We start from the raw sequence: 24257 nt of genomic DNA, 5'->3' as shown, positions 1-24257 counted from the left end.
TATAGGGGAAGGGCAGAAGTCCCAGAAGTGGCGGAGACCCACCCTTGAGCAAGGGCGCAGGAGCACAGCCTTGCCCAGCCTGAGGAACTGAAGCTTTTGGCCTGACTTGGAAGCCGGCTCCTCCCATGGTGGTGGAACCAAAAGCCCAGAACAGGCAGAGTCCCACTACTGAGCATGGGCATGCAGTCCCGCTTGACCTGTGGAGCCAAGGCTTGCAGCCGTCTCATGACTGGGATCCTCCTGCAGGGGCAGGGAAAAAGCCAAGAATGAAGAGGAGACCCACAGCTGAGTAAAGGTGCTCACCCCTTCCCTCAGGGCCAAGCATAACACTACCTGCGGGGGCAGGGCAAAGGCCAAGGTCGCCAAGGTTTGTACACCTGAGCATGTGATCACAGCCACTCCTGAGAAGGAGAGGAGGAAACCACAGAAAAAGCCCCAGTGGGCAGGCACAAGCAACACCCATACCCGAATGCCTTAGGCAGCAACAGCAGAAGGGGTGGCATGCCTGCAGACAGACCATACCTAGGGAACAGAGGCACACCCAGTGGACTCCAGTGGCAAAAACCTTCCTTTACACAGACAAAATAAGAAGGCAGAGAAATGCTACACAAAAGAATAAAAAAAAATCCCCAGAAAAGGATCTGAATGAGTCAGATATAACCAAATTACCAGATTCAGAGTTTGAATTAATGATTGTTAGGATGCTCAAAGATATTAGAACAACAATAGATGGTCATTACGAACATCTAAATAAAGAGATAGCAAATATAAAAAAAGGACATTGAAATAATAAAAAAGAATCAGTCAGAAATGACAAATACAATATCAGAAATGAAGAACACAATGGAAGGATTTAAAAGTGGGATGTATGAAGCTGAGAATTAAATCAGTGAGTTAGAAGACAAGATAAATGAAAGCACAAAGCAGAGCAGAAAAAAGAAAAGACACTCAAAAAGTCTGAGGAAACTCTAAGAGAAATCTGTGACAACATGAAGAGAAATAACATCTGCATCGTAGGGGTCCCTGAAAAAGAAGAGAAATAACAAGGGATAGAGACTTTGTTCAAACATATCTCTTTTTTTAAATTAAAATTACAGAGACAGAGAGAGAGAGTCAGAGAGAGGGATAGACAGGGACAGACAGACAGGATTGGAGAGATGAGATGCATCAATCATCAGTTCTTCATTGCACATTGTGACACCTTAGTTGTTAATTGATTGCTTTCTCATATGTGCCTTCACAGACTGAGTAACCCCTTGCTTGAGCCAGTGACCTTGGGTCCAAGCTGGTGAGCTTTTTGCTCAAACCAGATGAGCCTGTGCTCAAGCTGGTGACCTTGGGGTCTCGAACTTGGGTCCTCAAGCATCCCAGTCTGATGCTCTGTCCACTGTGCCACTGCCTGGTCAGGCTTTTCAAACATATCATAGCTGAAAACTTCCCTCAATTAAGGCAGGAAAAAATCTCACAAGTTCAAAAAGCACAGACAACTCCATTAAAGAGAAACCCAAAGAAATCTACACCAAGACACATCATAATTAAAATACCAAAGCTAAATGATAAAGAGAAAATATCAAAAGCTACGAGAGAAAAAAGGACTATCACTTACAAAGAAACCACCATAAGGATGACTTCTGACTTCTCAACAGAAACACTTGAGGCAAAAAGGGAATGGCACGAAATATTCAAAGTAATGCAGAACAAGAGCCTACAAATAAGACTACTTTAACCATTTTAAAATTGGTTCCTGGAGAGACAAGATGGCGCTGGAGTAGGCGAACGTACCAGCGTCTACCTCCCAGAACCAATGTGGATTACAAACTAATTTTATGAACTATCAACTGGAAAAACCAACTTTGGACTAAACTAAAAGGACTCTTCAACCCAGGAACGCTGAAGAAGCCACCCAGAGACTGGTAGGAAAAGCGGAAACGCGGAGAGGGCTGCCCAGCTTCTCGGAGCGAACGGCAGCAGGGAGAACTCGCGTGGCGGGAAGTGAGTTTAGCAGAGGGGAAAGGGCCCTGAGCCCCAGGAACAAAGCCCCAGCCTGCAGCCCCAGAGCCCAGAAGAAGGATAAGGACAGTATTTAGCTGGAAACAAGTCAGGATACTGTTTGTGAGAGAGTCTGATTTCTCAGACCCAGGATCCTTCTTAAAGGGACCACGCAGAACATCTCTCTCACAAACACTCACCCGGGGCTCCTGGAGACGGAGGGAGAGGGGAGAGAACCACAGTAACAGGAAGAGAGTGCAATCTAGGAGGCAAAGGGAGAAACATTTTTGGGAGATAGCCACCCTAACCCCTGGGACGAGTCACTCCCCAAAGCTGAAGTGAATATTTCCCCCGGAAACAGCAATACCAGCAAAGGGAAGCAGGAGAGCAGCCAAACAAGCTCCCCCGCGGCATTCAGAGCAGAGTCGCATAGAAGGAGGGAGCTTTCGGGTCTACGGTAGTGAGTCTTAGGGTCCGAGCTGCAACGCCCCCACCCACACGGCTGAGGGCGCACCGGAGAGCGGGCGGCAGCGGGAGACAAAAGCGCGGTTCTGCTGGCAGGGGCGGAAGCCGGCTGGCCACCAGTGGGCTCAGGTGTGAGCTCAATCTTGCCCGGCTAGGGAGAAGGGGGCGTGCAAAAGCGGCTAAACTCAGCTGCAGGCAGCCTGTAATCCAGCCTCCGGGAGAAGGGCGGGAAACCCAGAAAGGGTAGAAACCAGCCCCGGAGCAAGGGCAGAGGAGCACATCCCTGCCCCGCCTGTGCAACCCAGGCTTGCGGTCTGACTTGGTAGCAGGCTCCTCCCACGGGGGTGGAGCCAAAAGCCCAGAAGAGGCTGAGTTCCGCTACGAAGCTGAGCTTGGGCACGCAGCCTTTCCTGGTGGTAGAGCCAAGGCTAGCAGCTGTTCCTTGAGTGGGATCATCCTGCAAAGGCAGGGCGAAAGCTCGGAAACAGGCGGAGACCCGCAGCTGAGCAAAGGTGCTCGCCAGTGCCCTCAGGACCGAGCATAACATCACACATGGGGGCGGGGCAAAGGCCAAGGCCACCAACCCTTGTGCACCCGAGCACGTGATCACAACCACTCTCGTGAAGAGAAAATGCGGAGGCAGAGAAATACAACACAAATAAACCAAGAGAAATCCCCAGAAAAGGACCTAAGCGAATCAGATATAACCAAATTACCAGATGCAGAGTTTAAAATAACGATTGTTAGGATGCTCAAAGATATTAGAACCACCATGGATGGCCATTACGAAAACCTAAATAAAGAGATAACAAATATAAAAAAGGACATTGAAATAATAAAAAAGAATCAGACAGAAATGACAAATACAATATCTGAAATAAAGAATACAATGGAAGGAATTAAAAGCAGGATGGATAAAGCAGAGAATCGAATCAGTGAGTTAGAGGACACAATAAATAAAGGCATGGAAGCAGAGCAGAAAAAAGAAAAGAGACTCAAAAAGTCTGAGGAAACTCTAAGAGAGCTCTGTGACAACATGAAGAGAAATAACATCCACATCATAGGGGTTCCTGAAGAAGAAGAGAAAGAACAAGGGATAGAGACTTTGTTCAAACATATTATAGCGGAAAACTTCCCCCAATTAAGGCAGGAAAATATTTCACATGTTCAGGAAGCACAGAGAACTCCATTAAGGAGAAATCCAAAGAAACCAACACCAAGACACATCATAATTAAATTACCAAAGCTAAATGATAAAGAGAAAATATTAAAAGCTGCTAGAGAAAAAAAGACAATCACCTACAAAGGAGCCCCCATAAGGATGACTTCTGACTTCTCAACAGAAACACTTGAGGCCAGAAGGGAATGGCAAGAAATATTCAAAGTAATGCAGAACAAGAACCTACAACCAAGACTACTTTATCCAGCAAGGCTATCATTTAAAATTGAAGGAGAAATAAAAAGCTTTACAGACAAAAAAAACCTAAAGGATTTCACTACAACCAAACCAAGGCTGCAAGAAATGCTAAGGGACCTGTTGTAAACAGATCAAAGGAAAAAAAGAATATAGCAAAAGAGAAAAACAGTTTTAAAGAAAAAAAATGGCAATAAACAATTACATATCAGTAATAACCTTAAATGTTAATGGATTAAATGATCCGATCAAGAGACATAGGGTAGCTGCGTGGATAAGAAAACAGGACCCATACATATGCTGTCTACAAGAGACACACCTTAAATCAAAAGATGCACACAGACTGAAGATAAAAGGATGGAAAAAAATATTTCACGCAAATGGAAATGAAAAAAAAAGCTGGGGTAGCAATACTTATATCAGAAAAAATGGACTTTAGAACAAAGACCATAGTTAGAGATAAAGAAGGTCACTACATAATGATAAAGGGAGCAATACAAAAGGAAGATATAACCATTATAAATATCTACGCACCTAATATAGGAGCACCTAAATATATAAAGCAGACTTTGATAGACTTAAAGGGCGAGATCAACAGCAATACTATAATAGTAGGAGATTTCAATACCCCATTAACATCATTAGATAGGTCCTCAAGAAAGAAAATTAACAAAGAAACAGCAGACTTAAAGGACATATTAGATGAACTCAATTTAATAGATATCTTCAGAACCTTTCACCCTAAAAGAGCAGAATATACATTCTTTTCAAGCGCTCATGGGACATTCTCTAGAATAGACCACATGTTAGGGCACAAAAGCGGGCTCAACAAATTTAAGAAGATTGAAATCATATCGAACACTTTCTCTGATCACAATGGCATTAAACTAGAAACCAACCACAATAGAAAAATTGAAAAACATTCAAACACTTGGAAACTAAATAGCACGTTATTAAACAATGAATGGGTTAACATTGAGATCAAAGAAGAAATTAAAAAATTCCTAGAAACAAACGATAATGAGCATACATCAACTCAAAATTTATGGGACACAGCAAAAGCAGTCCTGAGAGGGAAGTTTATAGCATTACAGGCATACCTCAAGAAGCTAGAAAAAGCTCAAATTAACAACTTAACCCTGCATCTAAAAGAACTAGAAAAAGAACAGCAAGTAAAGCCCAGAGCTAGTAGAAGGAAGGAAATAATAAAGATCAGAGCAGAAATAAGTGACATAGAGGCTAAACAATACAGAGGATCAATGAAACCAGGAGCTGGTTCTTTGAAAAGGTAAACAAGATCGATGAACCTTTAACAAGACTCACCAAGAAAAAAAGAGAGAGGACTCAAATAAATAAAATTAGAAGCGAGAGTGGAGAAATAACAACTGACACAACAGAAATACAAAATATTGTAAGAAAATACTATGAAGAACTGTACGCCAAAAAACTAGACAACCTAGATGAAATGGACAAATTCCTTGAATCATATAATCTTCCAAAAATCAATCTGGAAGAATCAGAAAACCTAAACAGACCAATTACAACAAATGAGATTGAAACAGCTATCAAAAAACTCCCAAAAAAGAAAAGTCCTGGGCCTGATGGCTTCACAAGTGAATTCTACCAAATATTCAAGGAAGAACTAACTCCTATCCTTCTCAAGCTATTTCAAAAAATTCAAGAGGAAGGAAGACTTCCAAACTCCTTTTATGAGGCGAGCATAATTCTGATTCCAAAACCAGGCAAATACCACACAAAAAAAGAAAATTAGAGGCCAATATCCATGATGAACTTAGATGCAAAAATCCTCAATAAAATATTAGCAAACCGAATCCAGCAATATATGGAAAAAATCATACACCATGATCAAGTAGGATTTATTCTTGGGAGGCAAGGCTGGTACAATATTCGCAAATCAATCAATGTGATTCATCACATAAACAAAAGAAAGGAGAAAAATCACATGATAATTTCAATAGATGCAGAAAAAGCATTTGATTAAGTCCAGCACCCATTGATGATCAAAACTCTCAGCAAAGTGGGAATACAGGGAACATACCTCAACATGATAAAGGCCATCTATGACAAACCCACAGCCAACATAATACTCAATGGGCAAAAATTAAAAGCTATCCCCTTAAGATCAGGAACAAGGCAGGGTTGCCCCCTTTCACCACTCTTATTCAACATAGTTCTGGAAGTCCTTGCCACAGCAATCAGACAAGAAAAAGAAATAAAAGGCATCCAAATTGGAAAAGAAGAAGTAAAACTATCATTATTTGCAGATGACATGATATTGTATATAGAAAACCCTAAAGTTTCAGTCAAAAAACTACTAGACCTGATAAAAGAATTTGGCAAGGTGGCAGGATATAAAATCAATACTCAGAAATCAGAGGCATTTTTATACACTAATAATGAACTGTCAGAAAGAGAAATCAGGGAATCAATCCCCTTTACCATTGCAACCAAAAAAATAAAGTACCTAGGAATAAATCTAACCAAGGAGATTAAAGACTTGTACTCAGAAAATTATAAAACATTGATAAAAGAAATCAGGGAAGATACGAATAAGTGGAGGCATATACCGTGCTCATGGTTAGGAAGAATAAACATCATTAAAATGTCTATATTACCCAAAGCAATTTATAAATTCAATGCAATACCAATGAAAATACCAATGACTTACTTCAAAGACATAGAACACATATTCCAAAAATTTATATGGAACCAAAAAAGAACACGAATAGCCTCAGCAATCCTGAAAAGGAAGAAAAAAGCGGGAGGTATCACACTTCCAGATATCAAGTTATATTATAAGGCCATTGTACTCAAAACAGCATGGTAATGGCATAAGAACAGGCACATAGATCAATGGAACAGAACAGAGAACTCAGAAATAAACCCACAGCTCTATGGACAACTGATATTTGACAAAGGAGGTAAGACAATACAATGGAGTAAAGACAGCCTCTTCAACAAATGGTGTTGGGAAAACTGGACAGCTACCTGCAAAAAAATGAAACTAGACCACCAACTTACACCACTCACAAAAATAAACTCAAAATGGATAAAAGACTTGAATGTAAGCCATGAAACCATAAGCATTTTAGAAGAAAACATAGGCAGTAAGCTCTCTGACATCTCTCGCAGCAATATATTTGCTGATTTGTCTCCACAGGCAAGTGAAATAAAAGACAGGATAAACAAATGGGACTTTATCAAACTAAAAAGCTTCTGCACAGCTAAAGACAATAAGAACAGAATAAAAAGACAAACTACACAATGGGAGAATATATTTGACATAGCGTCTGATAAGGGGTTAATAACCAAAATTTATAAAGAACTTGTAAAACTTAATACCAGGAAGACAAACAATCCAATCCAAAAATGGGCAAAAGAAATCAATAGACATTTCTCCAAAGAGGACACACAGATGGCCAATAGGCATATGAAAAAATGTTCAACATCATTAATGATTAGAGAAATGCAAATTAAAACCACAATGAGATATCACCTCACACCAGTCAGAATGGCGCTCATCAATAAAACAACACAGAATAAGTGCTGGCGAGGATGTGGAGAAAAGGGAACCCTCCTGCACTGCTGGTGGGAATGCAGACTGGTGCAGCCACTGTGGAAAACAGTATGAAGATACCTCAAGAAATTAAAAATCAAACTGCCTTTTGACCCAGCTATACCACTGTTAGGAATATACCCCAAGAACACCATAGCACTGTTTGAAAAGAAGAAATGCACCCCCATGTTTATGGCAGCATTGTTCACAATAGCAAAGATTTGGAAACAGCCCAAGTGTCCATCAGAGGATGAGTGGATTAAAAAGCTTTGGTATATATATACTATGGAATACTACTCAGCCATAAGAAATGATGACATAGGATCTTTTACAACAACATGGATGGGCCTTGATAACATTATACTGAGTGAAGGAAGTAAATCAGAAAAAACTAAGAACTATATGTTTCCACACATAGGTGGGACATAAAGATGAGACTCAGAGACATGAACAACAGTGTTGGGGTTACAGGGTGGGGGGAGGAGAGGGAGGGGGTTGGGGGAGGGGAGGGGCACAAAGATCATGGCTTTTCAGCATTGGCCATATTCCCCCCTTAATCTATAGACAGACAGCAAATATTTACGTATGGTGTTCCCACTATAAAGACTGCTGTCTTAGGGACAAATGCTGACAAACTATTTCAGCAGTTCCTCCTTCTTCAAAGACTTATATGTAAACATAGAGCTCCATGTTTCATAGGACATACTCAAGCTCACTCCATGCTTCCTGGTGCTTTAGCACAAGGGAATGCCCCCCCTCCTTTTTTTTTTTTGTATTTTTTCTTTTATTTATTTATTTTTTGTATATTTCTGAGGATGGGGATGGGGAGGCAAGCAGACAGACTCCTGCATGCACCTGACTGGGATCCACCTGGCATGCCTACCGGGGGGAATGCTCTGCCCATCTGGGATGTTGCTCTGTTACAACTGGAGTCATTCTAGCAACTAGGGCGGAGGCCATGGGGCCATCCTTAGTGCCCAGGGTGGATTTGCTCCGGTGGAGCCTTGGCTGTGGACAGGAGGAGAGGGACCGGGAGGGGGGAGAGGGGGAGGGGTGGATAGGTAGATGGGCGCTTCTCCTGTGTGCTCTGGCCGGGAATCGAACCCGGGAATCCTGCACACCAGGCCAATGACTCCGACGGGTCTACCATATCATGCTTTTTACTTAAAAAAAAAATTTACATTTCTTTTGAAAGCTGATGAACAGGAGACATCAAATCTACCTTCTTTATTAGATCTAGCTAATAACACTGTTCTGTCTTTTTTCCAAATAGCTCCAGATATAGGGAAAAGATTTATATAGGCGGATGGGGATCCTCAAACCCCTCAGCGAGATCTTCTGAGAATGGCTTTTAAGATACCTAGAGGCAGAAAAAGCCCAATAGAGATCAGGGGGAACTACCAGCTTTTAGGATACACCCTTAAAGGCTCCAGCACCCCAAAGGGGTCTCATAGGATGCCATCTGGGTCCTGCTTCAATAGTGGAAAGGAAGGTCATTGAGCTAAAGCCTGCCAGGCTTACACACCTCTGCTGTGAGGAAACAGGGACACTGGAAGGTGGGCTTCCCCCTCGCTCCTCTAAGGGAGGGTTCAGTCTCTTCCAGGCCTGCTCCAGCCACCTATGACCTAACCTTGCCCAGAATGCTGGGGTTTGCCACTGAAGGCTGAAGGTGCCCAGGGCCGTCGACCCCATCTATGACAATATGGACGAGCCTAGGGTATTTCTTCCAAGAAGCAGGTAAACTGATCTCATTTGCACAAGGGCCACTTAACTATGTTTTGCCTGAATAGTCAGGTTCTTTATTCTTCCCTCAAAGATCTCTGTTGTGGGTGTTGATAGTCCTATTTTCTGATGCTTTGCTTAATATATAGTGTTTCCTTTATCCCTCCTACCTCAATGCCCCACTCATATTTCAGGCTGGGACCTACTCTTAATTTAGAGCTCTCTTTCCTCCTTTTGCCAACTTGTATTATGAATTTACCTTTGCCACCCAGCTTAGTGTATCCCAAGGTTCTCTTTACCAGGCCACAGTCACAGAGCTCCAGGGAAAAGCAACCTGGTCTCAACTCTCCAGGCAGAGGAGAACAGAAGCTCCATATCCACGCATGCTGCAAATGGCTTTTTCCAGTCTACCTGAATCATTACCAGCTAGAAGCAGCAGTCATTGGGACTTGGACATGAGCTGCAAAGTATAGAATGGTGACAACAATTCCAGTGCCATACGGACTTTTCCTGTGGGGAACTTTCCTGGACTCCTGCTCCCTGTGACAGCTCCTAACAGACTGAACTGTGGTTGGGTTGCATTTTTCAGGGATTTGGCATGGTGAGGGGGCCAACTTTGACTTGGGGAACATGTTAAGGACACTACTCATTTATGGATTCTTGCTGTATTGGCCAAGAGTTTGCTTAAAGGCTTTTAATCACTGTAAAAAAAAAATAGAGGACTAGATGAAGAAGATGGGGCACATATACACCATGGTATATTATTCAGCTAGGAGAAATGGTGACATTGGATCACTTATAGCGGAATGGTGGAGTCTTGGTAGCATTGTGTGGAGTGAAATAAGCGAATCAGAAAAAAACAGGTACTGCAGGATTCCATACATTAGTGGGACATAAAAGTGAGACTGAGAGGCATGAACAGGAGTGTGGTGGCTATGGGGGGTGGGGGGAGGGAAGGAGGGAGAGGGGGAGGGGAGGGGGAGGGGTACAGAGAGAACTGGATGGAGGGTGGCAGAGGACGATCTCTCTTTGGGTGATGGGTATGCAACATAACTAAATGACAAGATAACCTGGAAATGTTTTCTTTGAATGTATGTACCCTGATTTATTGATGTCACCCCATTAAAATAAAAATTTATTTATATATATATATAAAAAAAAGACTACTTTAACCAGCAAGGCTATCATTTAAAATTGAAGGAGAAATAAAAAGCTTTCCAGAAAAAAAAAAACTCAAGGAATTCACTACAACCAAACCAATGCTGCAAGAAATGCTAGGGGGCCTGTTGTAAACAGATCAAAGGAGAAAAAGAATATAGTAAAAGAGGAATACAGTTTTAAAGAATAAAATGGTAATAAACAACTACATATCAATAATAACCTTAATTGTAAATGGATTAAATGATCTGATCAAAAGATATAGGGTAGCTGCGTGGATAAGAAAACGGGACCCATACATTTGCTGTCTACAAGAGACACACCTTAAAACAAAAGATGCACATAGACTGAAGATAAAAGGATGAAAAAAATATTTCACGCAAATAGAAATGAAAAAAAAAGCTGGGGTAGCAACACTTATATCAGACAAAATGGACTTTAATACAAAGGCCATAGTAAGGGATAAAGAAGGTCACTACATAATGATAAAGGGAACAATCCAACAGGAAGATATAACCATTATAAATATCTACACACCTAATATAGGAACACCTAAATATATAAAGCAGACTTTGATAAATATAAAGGGTGAGATCAACAGCAATACTATAATAGTAGGTGATTTCAATACCCCACTAACATCAATAGATAGATCCTGAAGAAAGAAAATTAACAAAGACAGGAGACTTAAAGGACAAAAGAGATCAACTCAATTTAATAAATATCTTCAGAACCTTTCACCCTAAAAGAGCAGAATATACATTCTTTTCAAGTGCTCATGGTACATTCTCCACGATAGACCACATATTACGGCACAAAAGTGGTCTCAACAAATTTAAAAGAATTGAAATCATATTGAGCACATTCTCTAATCACAATGGCATGAAACTAGAAATCAACTACAACAGAAAAACTGAAAAATACTCGAACACTTGGAAACTAAATAGCATGCTATTAAATAACAAATGGGTTAATGATGAGATAAAAGAAGAAATAAAAAAAATTCCTAGAAATGAATGATAATGAGCATATATCAACTCAAAATTTATGGGACACAGCAAAAGCAGTCCTGAGAGGGAAGTTCATAGCATTACGAGCATACCTTAAGAAGCTAGAAAAAGCTCAAATAAACAACTTGACCCTGCATCTAAAAGAACTAGAAAAAGAACAGCAAGTAATGCCCAGAGGTAGTGGAAGGAAAGAAATAATAAATATCAGAGCAGAAATAAATGACATAGAGGCCAAAGAAACAATATAGATGATCAATGAAACCAGGAGCTGGCTCTTTGAAAATGTAAACAAGATAAATGAACCTTTGACTAGACTCACCAAGAAAAAAAGAGAAAGGACTCAAATAAATTAAATTAGAAATGAGATGGAGAAATAACAACTGACACACAGAAATACAAAATATTGTAAGAAAATACTATGAAGAACTGTATGCCAAATAATAGACAACCTAGATGAAATGGACAAATTTCTTAAAACAAACAATCTTCCAAAAATCAGTCTGGAAGAATCAGAAAAGCTAAATAGACTGAATAAAACAAATGAGATTGAAACACTTATCAAAAAACTCCCAAAAAAGAAAAGTCCTGGGCCTGATGGCTTCACAAGTGAATTCTACCAAATATTCAAGGAAGAACTAACTTCTATCCTTCTCAAGTTATTTCAAAAAATTCAATAGGAAGTAAGACTTCCAAGCTCCTTCTATGAGGTGAGTATAATTCTGATTCCAAAACAGGCAAACACAACACAAAGAAAGAAAAGAATAAGTCAATATCCCTGAAGAATTTAGATGCTAAAATCCTGAACAAAATGTAAGTAAACCAGATCCAGCAATATATGAAAAAAAAATCATGCACCATGATCAAGTGGGATTTATTCTTAGTAGGCAAGGCTGGTACAATATTCACAAATCAATCAATGTGATTCATCACATAAACAAAAGGAAAGAGAAAAATCACATGATAATTTCAATAGATGCAGGAAAAGTATTTGATAAAATCCAGCACCCATTCATGATCAAAACTCTCAGCAAAGTGGGAATACAGGGAACATACCTCAACATCATAAAGGCCATCTATGACAAACCCACAGCCAACATCATACTCATTGGTCAAAAATTGAAAGCAATCCCTTTAAGATCAGGAACAAGGCAGTGGTGCCCCCTTTCACCACTCTTATTCAACATAGTTCTAGAAGTCCTAGCAACAGCAATCAGACAAGAAAAAGAAATAAAAGGCATCTAAATTGGAAAAAAGAAGTAAAACTATCATTATTTTCACATGATATGATATTGTATATAGAAAACCCTAAAGTCTCAGTCAAAAAACTACTGGACCTGATAAATGAATTCAGCAAGGTGGCAGGATATAAAATTAATACTCAGAAATCAGAGGCATTTTTATACACTACCAATGAACTGTCAGAAAGAGAAATTATGGAAGCAATCCCCTTTACCACTGCAACCAAAAAAATAAAGTACCTAGGAATAAATTTAACCAGGGAGATTAAAGACTTGTACTCAGAGAATTATAAAACACTGATAAATCAGGGAAGATACTAACAAGTGGAAGCATATACCGTGCTCATGGTTAGGAAGAATAAACATCATTAAAATGTTTATAATACTCAAACCATTTTATACATTCAAAGCAATACTGATGAAAATACCAATGACTTACTTCAAAGATATAGAACACATATTCCAAAAATTAATATGGAACCAAAAGAGAACATGAATAGCCTCTGCAATCTTGGAAAGGAAGAATAAAGTGGGAGGTATAACACTTCTGGATATCAAGTTATACTACAAGGCCATTGTACTCAAAACAGCCTGGTACTGGCATAAGAACAGGCATATAGATCAATGGAACAGAACTGAGAAACCAGAAATAAACCCACACTTTTATGGACAACTGATATTTGACAAAGGAGGTAAGAGCATACATTGGAGTAAAGACAACCTCTTCAACAAATGGTGTTAGGAAAATTGGACAGCTACCTGCAAAAAAATGAAACTAGACCATCAACTTACACCATTCACAAAAATAAACTCAAAATGGATAAAATAATTAAATGTAAGCCATAAAACCATAAGCATTTTATAAGAAAACATAGGCAGTAAGCTCTCTGACATCTCTCGCAGCAATATATTTGCCAAATTATCTCCACGGGCAAGTGAAATAGAAGAGAGGATAAATGAATGGGACTATATCAAACTAAAAACTTCTGCACAGCTAAAGAAAATAAGAACAGAATATAAAGACAAACTACACAATGGGAGAATATATTTGACAATACGTCTGATAAGAGGTTAATAACTAAAATTTATAAAAAACTTGTAAAACTCAATATCAGGAAGACAGACAATCCAATCAAAAAATGCATCAAAGAAATGAATAGACACTTCTCCAAAGAGGACATACAGATGGCCAATAGGCATATGAAAAAATGCTCAACATCACTAATCATTAGAGAAATGCAAATTAAAACCACAATATGATATCACTTCACACCATTCAGAATGGCTCTCATCAAGAAAACAACACAGAATAAGTGCTGGCGAGGATGTGGAAAAAGGGAACCCTCCTGCACTGCTGGTGGGAATGCAGACTGGTGCAGCCACTGTAGAAAACAGTATGGAGATTCCTCAAGAAATTAAAATCGAACTGCTTTTTGACCCAGCTATATAACTTTTAAGAATATACCCCAAGAACACCATAGCACTGTTTGAAAAGAAAAACTATACCCCCATGTTTATGACAGCATTTTTCACAATAGCGAAGATCTGGAAACAGCCCAAGTGTCCATAAGAGGACGAATGGATTAAAAAGCTTTGGTACATATATACTATGGAATACTACTCAGTCATAAGAAATGATGACATCGGATCATTTACAACAACATCGATGGACCTTGATAACATTATACTGAGCAAAATAAGTAAATCAGAAAAAACTAAGAACTACTTGATTCGATACATAGGTGGGACATAAAAATGAGATGCAGAGACATGGACAAGAGTGTGTGGGTTATGGGGAGGGGGGGAGGAGAGGGAGGGTGTTGGGAGAGGGACACAAAGAAAACCAGTTAGAAGGTGACGGAAGACAATTGGACTTTGGGTGATGGAAATGCAGCATAATCAAATGTCAAACTAACCTAGAGATGTTTTCTCTGAACATATGTACCCTGATTTATCAATGTCACCCCATTAAAATTAATTTAAAAAAAAGAAAACCAACTTGTTCACTTAAAAATAGCTAAATGGTGATATTTTAAATGTAGAATTGACCATCAAAAAAACAAACAAACAAAAAAACCCCCAAAAAATCCAAACGCAATTGCCAAACATGGTGAGCAATAGTGGGGAATGATTTCTTGGCTGTAATGAATCAAAACCAGAAGAGAAACAGAAAATTAGAAAACAGGAAATAAAATTATGAAAAGAGTCAACAATGTGCTACTGGGTCATTGATTAACATAGTACAGTTAAGAGAGGACATACCTACGCATTAATGCAGTAATTATACACAACTGAATTCTCTTGTCAATGACAAGGCACTAGAAGATGGAACAATTGAATATTCTGGTATGTCTCATGAAAAAATTAACAGTAATTAAAGAAAAATTATAAAATTATGACACTAATACATATATGACCACGTTATAATATTTTATGTATCACGTAAGAAAATTGAACAACAATTATAAAAAGTTCACAAGAGAATCCAAAGAAACAAAAGCAGTGATCAGGAATACTAAGATGAATATATAAATGGAGGCAAAATTGGTGTGATTACTGTGTTTACTGTGTGGGACGGGACAGTTGAGTTTCTACTGGATGAGGTGCATGTATGTCACTGACCTGCACGTTACAGAGGGATATAAAAGGACACCAAGACAGGTGGAGGCTAAAATCAGCCAACCTGGAGCAGTTACTAATAGGCAGGGAAACATTTTCCATTGAAACATACATATTTTATTTAGATGCTAAAGTCAGGTAGAAAGAGTTTTTTGAGAAAGTGAGTCAAGTTGCCATGGAGACCAGTGTCCTATCATGGACATTTCTAGGCCAGTCCTGGTCAAGGCCCGGGGGACACCAATGATGTCACAATGTCAGTTTGTCATGAAGGTAGCTCCCTAACTGAGCTGACCTTAAGCACAGAGATAGGTGGGCAGGAGTAAGGCCTGGCATCTAGAGAGGTCCAGACTGTCAGAACAACCTAGATGGGCCACTCCCAGAAAAATGCAACAGACATCACGTCTGGGAAAAGAAGAGACCGGCACCATCATAAGAAGCATGCCACCTCCCACAGAGCCAGAGCCGAGCTGCAATTCCCTGTTTGTTGTGTGGAACGCCACCTGAGAGATGGTCACTATGCTGAACGCCTGTCCTAGTTGACCACTGATTTCCTTGCTTGCATCCTTGAGTACATGGTGGCCTACCTCCTGGAGCTGGCGAGCAAGGAGGCTGACAAAAATCACAGGGGGCGCATCACCTCACAAGACATGAAGAGAATGGTAGAAAAGAACCTGCAGCAGCTCCACGGCCTTTTGAGCATGACACCTGTACTTGAGATGACGGAATTCCTTCACCCAGGAAGAAGAAGTGATGCCCGGGTTCCAGAGCCTGCAGACCTCCACAACAGCCTCATCTAGTCCCTCAGACTTCCCACAGGTGAGGGAGACCTCCCGTTTTCAGGACTTGCCATTAAAGTGTTTGAACAGAGAAACAGGCTTCTGACTCCTCTGTTTCTGTCGCTCTGAGTGGGAAGTGTGTGTGAGATAGACATCCAGGAGGCGATACCTCATGGGGAGTTGGAGAGTGGAAGGAGCGGTCAGTGCGGGATGCTGGAATCAGGGATTTAAGGGAGTGGTTTCTAACAGTGGTGGTGTGGGAAGGGGCGCTGGTAGGAGTATCTGTCCATGACTGTAGAGAAGGGGTCGGCACCCTATGGCAGGCGAGCCAGATGTGGCTCTTTTGATGGCTGCATCTGGCTGGCAGACAAATCTTTAATAAAAAAAAAATACCTTTAAAAATATAAAATATTTTCATGTATTACAGCCCATTCATTTCTAACCACTCATGTTCATGATTGTGAGTAGCTTTTACCAATCACAGCTGTCCTCCGGGACAACACCAAATTTTTATTGGATAATGCAAAACATGCACAGGTCATTTTATGGCTCTCAGGGAATTACATTTTAACATATGAGGTGTTCATGGCTCTCTCGGCCAAAAAGGTTCCCGACCCCTGCTAGAGGTTAGACTGCCTCACTGGTTCTGAGCAACTCAAGTCCTGTAAAGCTAGGAGTTTGGCTGGGTGGGGGGCGGGGTTGCTGCCTGGGGGGGGGCCGCCTCCGTGAATGATAGTGGTAACTGGGGTGAGACTGAAGACTATGACTGAGGTACCGAAGGCTTTCTTCATGGTTCAGAACATCTAAAACCGGAGGTGGTGGCAATGGGTGTGGGCAGAGGGTGGCCCGGCCGTTGTCATGAACTTCACAGGACCGGGGATTATACAAAAGGGACGAGGAGTGGTGGGGAAATCCTAAAGTAATGTATGTAGAAGGAATTCTAGTTGGGTGGATTTCATTTATTTATCCCGCCTCATTCCAAACAAAAGGACTTGAGACAGGGATTACTGACTAGTTGATGTAACGGGCTTTTAGAATATAATCCCTTGTCCTCTTTTGTGGACACTGGTACATTAACCATTAATGTATAAAAGCTACCATCTGGTGTAAGACGTGCAATCCAAGCAGTTCTTAATGATTATTAGACATTAAGATATACACACAATTATGATACTTATTGGAAAATGAAACACCTATTTCTCTGTCCTATAGCTCATAGAATAACGGCGTTATCGGTGGCTGAATACTTGTTTCAAGATACACAAGTATGTTCTCTTTAAATTCTGCCCAAAGTGATGGACTCAAAAGCATATTTATGTCTTACAAACACACTTATGTGCTGTGTCAAGTTAAAAAAAAAATGTCGTCGCATTAAGTGTCGTAGAATACATGCCCTCTGGTATGAATGCCAACATTGGAGGTTTTCGCCGCTATTCCCTCCCCTGCCTCCGCCATTTGCACCCTCCAGGCCTGTCAGAAAGGGCTGGACAGAGGCTGCCTAGCGGATTTCCCAACGAGATCAGGGGACCTGGCTGGGCCATCCCTGCTCTGCCCTTCGGGCCATGAGACCTTGGATATTCATCTGGTCCCTCTGAGCAGCAGGTCCCTCGTGGGTAAAATGGAGTTAGAGTTTCCCTATGTTTGGGTTTTCCCAAAGATTAAATCAATGCGTGTCAGGACCTGCTCTATATAACACAGGGCCTGGCACAGAGACTGCCCTGTGGAACAGCTGCGTGGTGTCTCCTCTCGGTAGGCCAGGTTCTCAGCTGTGCTCCCCAAGGTCCCACTGAGCCTGGTTCTCTGTGACTGCGTGAGACTTGGGTCACACTGGCTGTGAAAACCATGGTCTTCTGAGCTTTGTGGAGACTCGGAAGAGCGCCACGTGGAGGGAGAGGCAGAGGGACCCCTGGGGTCCCAAACGTCCTCACCGCGATTTCCTCTCAGCTGCCCTCTGGCTGGTGAGTCAGCCGCTCCTGCCTCCTTCCACCACCTCTGAGAGCTGCTGGGGACGGATTAGCCTTTACCTGCTTCACAGGAGTGGCCTGAGGTTCAGCCCAATAGGCTTAAAGGCCGTTCGAATACCCGCTTCTACACATCCACAGAACCTTTCTTCACACGCAACGCCAAGTACACCAGATATTTACAGAACCAGCATTGTCAGATGTCCACTTCACAATTTTTTCAGGTTTCCTACTCTTTAATTTAGTAATTCAGTGATAGTCATGGGAGCGGGGTTCAAGGAGCTGCCAGAGGCAGCAATGGACTCTTTAGCAGCTCCTCTTTCTGCCAGCCTCCTCTGCCTTATCTGGTTGTCGTTTTCTGGCAGGAAAAGGGACCCTCAGAGCATGATATTGGTGCCCATAGGCCTTGACCGTCTGGGGAACGGCTCTGGCTCCTTGGTGATTTGTTCTAGAGAGCCTTGGGGCCCTCCTTACTAGAGCCAAGTCAACTCTTCCTCTTCTACTCATGTGAGTCGGCCAGCGGGCCTCTCCCTAGCAACCGAAGGTAGAGTTTCACCAGGTTCTGGTCGCTGCTAGTGTAGTCTATTTGGGGTACGTCAGCTTCTGTGTGTATAAAAAAGGCTAGATATGGTGAAGTTCTTTCAAAAAGAAACAGGAATAGTGATTAGGAATAGTAAGATTAATATGTAAATGGAGGCAAATTTGGTGTGATTACTGTGTGTTTGTGTAAGATGAGAAGTTGTGTCCCACAGGCAGGGAAATATTTTTTGTTGAAACATAAATGTTTTGCTTGGATGCTAAAGTAAAGTAGAAAGAGTTATTTAAGAGGGTCAAGTTACCAAGGAGACCAGTTTCCTACCATGGACTTTTCCAGGCCCGTCCTGGTCAAGGCCCAGGGACACTAGTGATGTCACAATGTCAGTTTGTCTCCAAGGCAGCTCCCTGACCACGTGGTGGCCTTGAGCACAGAGATAGGTGAGCAGGAGGAATAAGCCCTGGCATCTAGAGAAGTCACGACCGTCAGGACAATCTAGATGGGCCAATCCCAATCCCAGGACAATGCAGCAGACATCACTCCTAGGGAAAGAAGAGACCGGCACCAACGTAAGAAGCGTGCCCCCTCCCGCACACCAAGAGCCGAGCTGCAAATCTCTGTGAGTCACGTGGACCGCCACCTGAGAAGTGATCGCTATGCTAGGCGCCTGTCCTCCGTGACCCCTGTTTTCCTCGCTGGCATTCTTGAGTTCGTGGTGTCCTACATCCTGGAGCTGATGAGCAAGGAGGCTGACAACCATCACAGGGGGCGCATCACCTCACAAGACTTGGTGAGAGTAGCAGAAAGAAACCCGTTGCTGCGCAGCCTCTTCCAGCTTGACACCTAAACTTGAGATGACGGGATGCCTTCACCCAGTAAGAAATAGTGATGCCCGGGCCCCAGAGCCCGCAGATCTCTAAAAGACTCTAATCTAGTCCCCCAGACTTCCCACGGGTGAGGGTGGCCTCCCGTTTTCAGCAATTGCTATTAAAGTGTTTGAATACGCGAATGAGCTTCTGACTCCTCTGTTTCTGTCGCTCTGAGTGGGAAGTGTGTGTGAGATAGACATCCAGGAGGAGATAGCTCATGGGGGGTTGGAGGGTGGAAGGCGCGGTAAGTGCGGGATGCCAGAATCAGGGATTTAAGGCATCGGTTCCTAAGGTGATGGTGTGGGAAAGGGCGCAGGTGGGAGTAAGCTGTCCGGGACTGTAGAGGTTAGACCACCTCCTTGGTTCTGAGCAAGTCAAGTCCTGTGAAGCCAGGAGGTTGGCTGGGTGGGGGGTTTGGATGCTTTCAGTGGGGCTCCACCCTTAATGATAGTGGTAACTGAGGTGGGACAGAAGACCATGCCTGAGGTATCGAAGGGTTTATTCATGGTTCAGAACATCTAAAATTGGAGGTGGTGGCAATGAGTGTGGGCAGAAGATGGCATGGCCGTTGTCATGGACTTCATGGGACTGGGGCTTTACACAAGGGATGAGGAGTGGTGGGACAGACCTAAAGTAATGTACATAAAAGGATTTATAGTCGGGTGGATTTCATTTATTTATCCCGCCTCATTCCGAACAAAAGGACTCGAGACAGGGATTATTGACTAGTGTTGTAATGGCCTTTTAGAATATAATCTCTTGTCTTCTTTTGTGGACACTGGTACATTAACCAGTACTGTATAGAAGCTAACATCTGCAATTCAAGAAGTTGTCAATGATTAGTAAACATTACATTATAAACACAATTACAATGCTCATTTTCAAAGGAAACACCGATTTGTCTATCATATAGTTAATAAAGTCACAGAGTTATCAATGGCTGAATACATGTTTTAAGATGTACAAGTGTATTCTCTATAAATTCTGTGCCAAGTGCCAAACTCAAAAGCAAACATAAGTCCCATGAACACATTTATGGGCTGTATTAAGTTAAAGAAAAAAATGGTCGTCGCATTAAGTGTTGCAGAAAACAAGCCCTCTCTTATGAACGTCAACATTGGAACTTTTCCCCACTATTCACCCCACCTCCTTTGTTGCCTCCACTCCTGTTCAAATGGACTGGACAGAGTCTGCCTAGCCGCTTTCACAACTGGATCAGGGGACCTGGCTGGGCCATCCCTGCTCTGCCCTTCGGGCCATGAGACCTTGGATATTCATCTGGTCCCTCTGAGCAGCAGGTCCCTCGTAGGTAAAATGGAGTTAGAGTTTCCCTATGTTTGGATTTTCCCGAAGATTAAGTCAATGCGTGTCAGGACCTGCTCTATATAACACAGGGCCTGGCACAGAGACTGCCCTGTGGAACAGCTGCGTGGTGTCTCCTCTCGGTAGGCCAGGTTCTCAGCTGTGCTCCCCAAGGTCCCACTGAGCCTGGTTCTCTGTGACTGCGTGAGACTTGGGTCACACTGGCTGTGAAAACCATGGTCTTCTGAGCTTTGTGGAGACTCGGAAGAGCGCCACGTGGAGGGAGAGGCAGAGGGACCCCTGGGGTCCCAAACGTCCTCACCGCGATTTCCTCTCAGCTGCCCTCTGGCTGGTGAGTCAGCCGCTCCTGCCTCCTTCCACCACCTCTGAGAGCTGCTGGGGACGGTTTAGCCTTTACCTGCTTCACAGGAGTGGCCTGAGGTTCAGCCCAATAGGCTTAAAGGCCGTTCGAATACCCGCTTCTACACATCCACAGAACCTTTCTTCACACGCAACGCCAAGTACACCAGATATTTACAGAACCAGCATTGTCAGATGTCCAGTTCACAATTTTTTCAGGTTTCCTACTCTTTAATTTAGTAATTCAGTGATAGTCATGGGAGCGGGGTTCAAGGAGCTGCCAGAGGCAGCAGTGGACTCTTTAGCAGCTCCTCTTTCTGCCAGCCTCCTCTGCCTTATCTGGTTGTCGTTTTCTGGCAGGAAAAGGGACCCTCAGAGCATGATATTGGTGCCCATAGGCCTTGACCGTCTGGGGAACGGCTCTGGCTCCTTGGTGATTTGTTCTAGAGAGCCTTGGGGCCCTCCTTACTAGAGCCAAGTCAACTCTTCCTCTTCTACTCATGTGAGTCGGCCAGCGGGCCTCTCCCTAGCAACCGAAGGTAGAGTTTCACCAGGTTCTGGTCGCTGCTAGTGTAGTCTATTTGGGGCACGTCAGCTTCTGTGTGTATAAAAAAGGCTAGATATGGTGAAGTTCTTTCAAAAAGAAACAGGAATAGTGATTAGGAATAGTAAGATTAATATGTAAATGGAGGCAAATTTGGTGTGATTACTGTGTGTTTGTGTAAGATGGGAAGTTGTGTCCCACAGGCAGGGAAATATTTTTTGTTGAAACATAAATGTTTTGCTTGGATGCTAAAGTAAAGTAGAAAGAGTTATTTAAGAGGGTCAAGTTACCAAGGAGACCAGTTTCCTACCATGGACTTTTCCAGGCCCGTCCTGGTCAAGGCCCAGGGACACTAGTGATGTCACAATGTCAGTTTGTCTCCAAGGCAGCTCCCTGACCACGTGGTGGCCTTGAGCACAGAGATAGGTGAGCAGGAGGAATAAGCCCTGGCATCTAGAGAAGTCACGACCGTCAGGACAATCTAGATGGGCCAATCCCAATCCCAGGACAATGCAGCAGACATCACTCCTAGGGAAAGAAGAGACCGGCACCAACGTAAGAAGCGTGCCCCCTCCCGCACACCAAGAGCCGAGCTGCAAATCTCTGTGAGTCACGTGGACCGCCACCTGAGAAGTGATCGCTATGCTAGGCGCCTGTCCTCCGTGACCCCTGTTTTCCTCGCTGGCATTCTTGAGTTCGTGGTGTCCTACATCCTGGAGCTGATGAGCAAGGAGGCTGACAACCATCACAGGGGGCGCATCACCTCACAAGACTTGGTGAGAGTAGCAGAAAGAAACCCGTTGCTGCGCAGCCTCTTCCAGCTTGACACCTAAACCCTCGATGACGGGATGCCTTCACCCAGTAAGAAATAGTGATGCCCGGGCCCCAGAGCCCGCAGATCTCTAAAAGACTCTAATCTAGTCCCCCAGACTTCCCACGGGTGAGGGTGGCCTCCCGTTTTCAGCAATTGCTATTAAAGTGTTTGAATACGCGAATGAGCTTCTGACTCCTCTGTTTCTGTCGCTCTGAGTGGGAAGTGTGTGTGAGATAGACATCCAGGAGAAGATAGCTCATGGGGGGTTGGAGGGTGGAAGGCGCGGTAAGTGCGGGATGCCAGAATCAGGGATTTAAGGCATCGGTTCCTAAGGTGATGGTGTGGGAAAGGGCGCAGGTGGGAGTAAGCTGTCCGGGACTGTAGAGGTTAGACCACCTCCTTGGTTCTGAGCAAGTCAAGTCCTGTGAAGCCAGGAGGTTGGCTGGGTGGGGGGTTTGGATGCTTTCAGTGGGGCTCCACCCTTAATGATAGTGGTAACTGAGGTGGGACAGAAGACCATGCCAGAGGTATCGAAGGGTTTATTCATGGTTCAGAACATCTAAAATTGGAGGTGGTGGCAATGAGTGTGGGCAGAAGATGGCATGGCCGTTGTCATGGACTTCATGGGACTGGGGCTTTACACAAGGGATGAGGAGTGGTGGGACAGACCTAAAGTAATGTACATAAAAGGATTTATAGTCGGGTGGATTTCATTTATTTATCCCGCCTCATTCCGAACAAAAGGACTCGAGACAGGGATTATTGACTAGTGTTGTAATGGCCTTTTAGAATATAATCTCTTGTCTTCTTTTGTGGACACTGGTACATTAACCAGTACTGTATAGATGCTAACATCTGGTGTAAGACCTGCAATTCAAGAAGTTGTCAATGATTAGTAAACATTACATTATAAACACAATTACAATGCTCATTTTCAAAGGAAACACCGATTTGTCTATCATATAGTTAATAAAGTCACAGAGTTATCAATGGCTGAATACATGTTTTAAGATGTACAAGTGTATTCTCTATAAATTCTGTGCCAAGTGCCAAACTCAAAAGCAAACATAAGTCCCATGAACACATTTATGGGCTGTATTAAGTTAAAGAAAAAAATGGTCGTCGCATTAAGTGTTGCAGAAAACAAGCCCTCTCTTATGAACGTCAACATTGGAACTTTTCCCCACTATTCACCCCACCTCTTTTGTTGCCTCCACTCCTGTTTAAATGGACTGGACAGAGTCTGCCTAGCCGCTTTCACAACTGGATCAGGGGACCTGGCTGGGCCATCCCTGCTCTGCCCTTCGGGCCATGAGACCTTGGATATTCATCTGGTCCCTCTGAGCAGCAGGTCCCTCGTAGGTAAAATGGAGTTAGAGTTTCCCTATGTTTGGATTTTCCCGAAGATTAAGTCAATGCGTGTCAGGACCTGCTCTATATAACACAGGGCCTGGCACAGAGACTGCCCTGTGGAACAGCTGCGTGGTGTCTCCTCTCGGTAGGCCAGGTTCTCAGCTGTGCTCCCCAAGGTCCCACTGAGCCTGGTTCTCTGTGACTGCGTGAGACTTGGGTCACACTGGCTGTGAAAACCATGGTCTTCTGAGCTTTGTGGAGACTCGGAAGAGCGCCACGTGGAGGGAGAGGCAGAGGGACCCCTGGGGTCCCAAACGTCCTCACCGCGATTTCCTCTCAGCTGCCCTCTGGCTGGTGAGTCAGCCGCTCCTGCCTCCTTCCACCACCTCTGAGAGCTGCTGGGGACGGTTTAGCCTTTACCTGCTTCACAGGAGTGGCCTGAGGTTCAGCCCAATAGGCTTAAAGGCCGTTCGAATACCCGCTTCTACACATCCACAGAACCTTTCTTCACTCGCAACGCCAAGTACACCAGATATTTACAGAACCAGCAT

At 43.1% G+C, this 24257-nt stretch overlaps 2 protein-coding genes across 2 annotated transcripts; both read left to right on the top strand.

Annotated features, from left to right (window-relative positions):
• The first annotated feature begins 18963 nt into the window (after window positions 1–18963).
• Window positions 18964–19311, top strand: LOC136317805 (histone H2A-Bbd type 1-like). Its single transcript, XM_066250536.1, has one exon. It carries the CDS (start codon window positions 18964–18966, stop codon window positions 19309–19311), a length of 348 nt encoding a protein of 115 aa, XP_066106633.1.
• A 2713-nt stretch (window positions 19312–22024) lies between these two features.
• LOC136317804 (histone H2A-Bbd type 1-like) lies at window positions 22025–22372 on the top strand. Its single transcript, XM_066250535.1, has one exon. The coding sequence runs from the start codon at window positions 22025–22027 to the stop codon at window positions 22370–22372; it is 348 nt and encodes a 115-aa protein (XP_066106632.1).
• Window positions 22373–24257: the final 1885 nt, after the last annotated feature.

The sequence above is a fragment of the Saccopteryx bilineata genome, chromosome X (genome assembly GCF_036850765.1).
Source record: "Saccopteryx bilineata isolate mSacBil1 chromosome X, mSacBil1_pri_phased_curated, whole genome shotgun sequence".
NCBI lineage: Eukaryota > Metazoa > Chordata > Mammalia > Chiroptera > Emballonuridae > Saccopteryx > Saccopteryx bilineata.
The sequence above is the reverse complement of the archived record's forward strand: the minus strand, read 5'-3'. Positions and strand labels throughout refer to the sequence as shown.

Excerpts from the sequence above, each read along its gene's own strand:
- LOC136317805 (XM_066250536.1), top strand. The coding sequence starts at position 18,964 with ATGGGCCAATCCCAATCCCAGGACAATGCAGCAGACATCACTCCTAGG.
- LOC136317804 (XM_066250535.1), top strand. The coding sequence starts at position 22,025 with ATGGGCCAATCCCAATCCCAGGACAATGCAGCAGACATCACTCCTAGG.